This window comes from Trypanosoma equiperdum (genome assembly GCF_001457755.1).
Source record: "Trypanosoma equiperdum strain OVI genome assembly, contig: ctg_1490, whole genome shotgun sequence".
Lineage (NCBI taxonomy): Eukaryota > Euglenozoa > Kinetoplastea > Trypanosomatida > Trypanosomatidae > Trypanosoma > Trypanosoma equiperdum.
The window spans coordinates 1,073-2,696 of record NW_027123494.1 but is presented as its reverse complement, the minus strand read 5'-3'; the positions used below and the strand labels follow the sequence as shown (position 1 = coordinate 2,696).

At 41.0% G+C, this 1,624-nt stretch overlaps 2 pseudogenes across 2 annotated transcripts in view; one reads left to right on the top strand and one right to left on the bottom strand.

Annotated features, from left to right (window-relative positions):
- Nucleotides 1-240: 240 nt before the first annotated feature.
- TEOVI_000497000:pseudogene lies at nt 241-865 on the top strand (annotated as a pseudogene). The gene is given in 7 exon segments: nt 241-321; nt 324-353; nt 355-444; nt 447-536; nt 539-565; nt 568-675; nt 677-865. Coding segments are annotated over 7 exon segments (615 nt in total).
- A 549-nt stretch (nt 866-1,414) lies between these two features.
- Nucleotides 1,415-1,624, bottom strand: part of TEOVI_000496900:pseudogene — a 1,281-nt pseudogene continuing 1,071 nt past the window's right edge. Inside the window, exon 1 of the mRNA in view lies at nt 1,415-1,624. This exon is cut by the window's right edge and continues 1,071 nt beyond it. Coding sequence covers nt 1,415-1,624 — 210 coding nt within the window.

Here is a 1,624-nt window from a genome sequence, read left to right as displayed (position 1 = left end):
TGCTACAGCAATTACTGCTACCTCTTTGTTGCTTCACATATGTTGCCTCCTTTTCAGTGGTTACTGCATTTTCCATAGTAGACAACACTGCTGTATGAAAAACCTCCGTGATTGCATCATTTTTTGCTTTGATAGCTTATATCACTGCCGCGTTGATACGCAGTTGCTTCCCATGCAATGTGAGATTCTGTAGTGTGAAATTTCTCGTCTGAACCACGGCGCCATCGATTCCTTTTGGCCATGGAATTGCTTTGGGGTCTTTTATTACTGCCTTGTAGTTTGCACGTTACATTCTTAGAGCAGCCACGCACTCTCTTTTTCCATGCATCCGACATAACACAGAAGAGGGTACCTCTAATCTTTTGCATGCCATCACTTCAAGCACCGCAAAAGTTAATACCGCAGGTATTTCCACTAATACTGATCCATTTAATAATTCGTCTGCTTTGAATTATACAGCGCATTCTGGTGGTGTCGTATTTCTTAACCATCATAGCGATGAAGGCTTTTGTTCCACTCCTTGCTTTTTCACACCCGCTATCACGTGTGTGTCTGTGTGTGCGCCTTTCAAGCTATTCCCTCATTACTTTCCATGGCTTTCCTTCTCCATTTTCTTATTCAGCGGTCGTGAGTGCCTCAGTTCCTTCACTCATTCGACACAACAAACAGTTTTTTTGCTATAACGATGCAAATATATAACATGCCATTCCCCACAAATTTTCCTGCTCTTTTGTCTTTATGTTCCAAGTTCGAAATATCCATGCTTCCCGAACCCATTTTTTTATGTGTTTCGCCTGGCATCATTTTCTCCAGTCAATCCTCATTCAGTTATTTGTCTGTCTTTTTCCAAAGCAACACTTCCTTCCATAAGACTATATTTACATTCTCACTCATATGTTTTCGCCTTTTATTTTAACCTTCCCAACTTCCTCATTACAAATATCCCTTGCACGCCATGAATGGAGCTCAGTGAAGAGTACGGCCTCTCTTTTTTTGTATTTATTATTCTTTTTGATATGTGTAGCCTTCCTGTATCGACATTCTCTACAACATATCCCTTTTTATTTTCACACCACCCACTCAGTACGGCTGGTACACCTTAGATGTTTATAGCCTCTATGAGCTTTCCCATCATTCGTAAATGCTTTCAGTTTTCGTAGTGTTCCATTTGGCGTGAAAAGGTTCTCAACAATACGCATTACTAGTATCACGAAGCATAAACCCTCCCAACATTTCCCTCTTGCGTTTAGGCTTCCTGGATGGCTGTACTGCTGAGCACGATTGCTCTGACGCATCACATGTATCCTGTACAAGTTTTGAAATGCACACCATTCCACTCCGTGTGGAATATTGAGATGCCGCAAACACAACCAATTCAATCTCTTTTTCCTTACCTTGTGTTGGAACTTTTCGTTTATACCAAAAGCAAAATTAATCCCAGTGGACAATTTATAGCACTTTTGCTGTTTTTTACTGTTGGTTTTGCTGGCGAATCTGAGCATGCTGAGTTTTCTTCCTCGCACTCATATTCGTAAGAATCATCCTCTTCGCTGCCATAGCTTTTGGATGCACCGTTACCTGTTGATATCGGTTTCCTTACACTTCTCTTTTTTTCATCGGTATG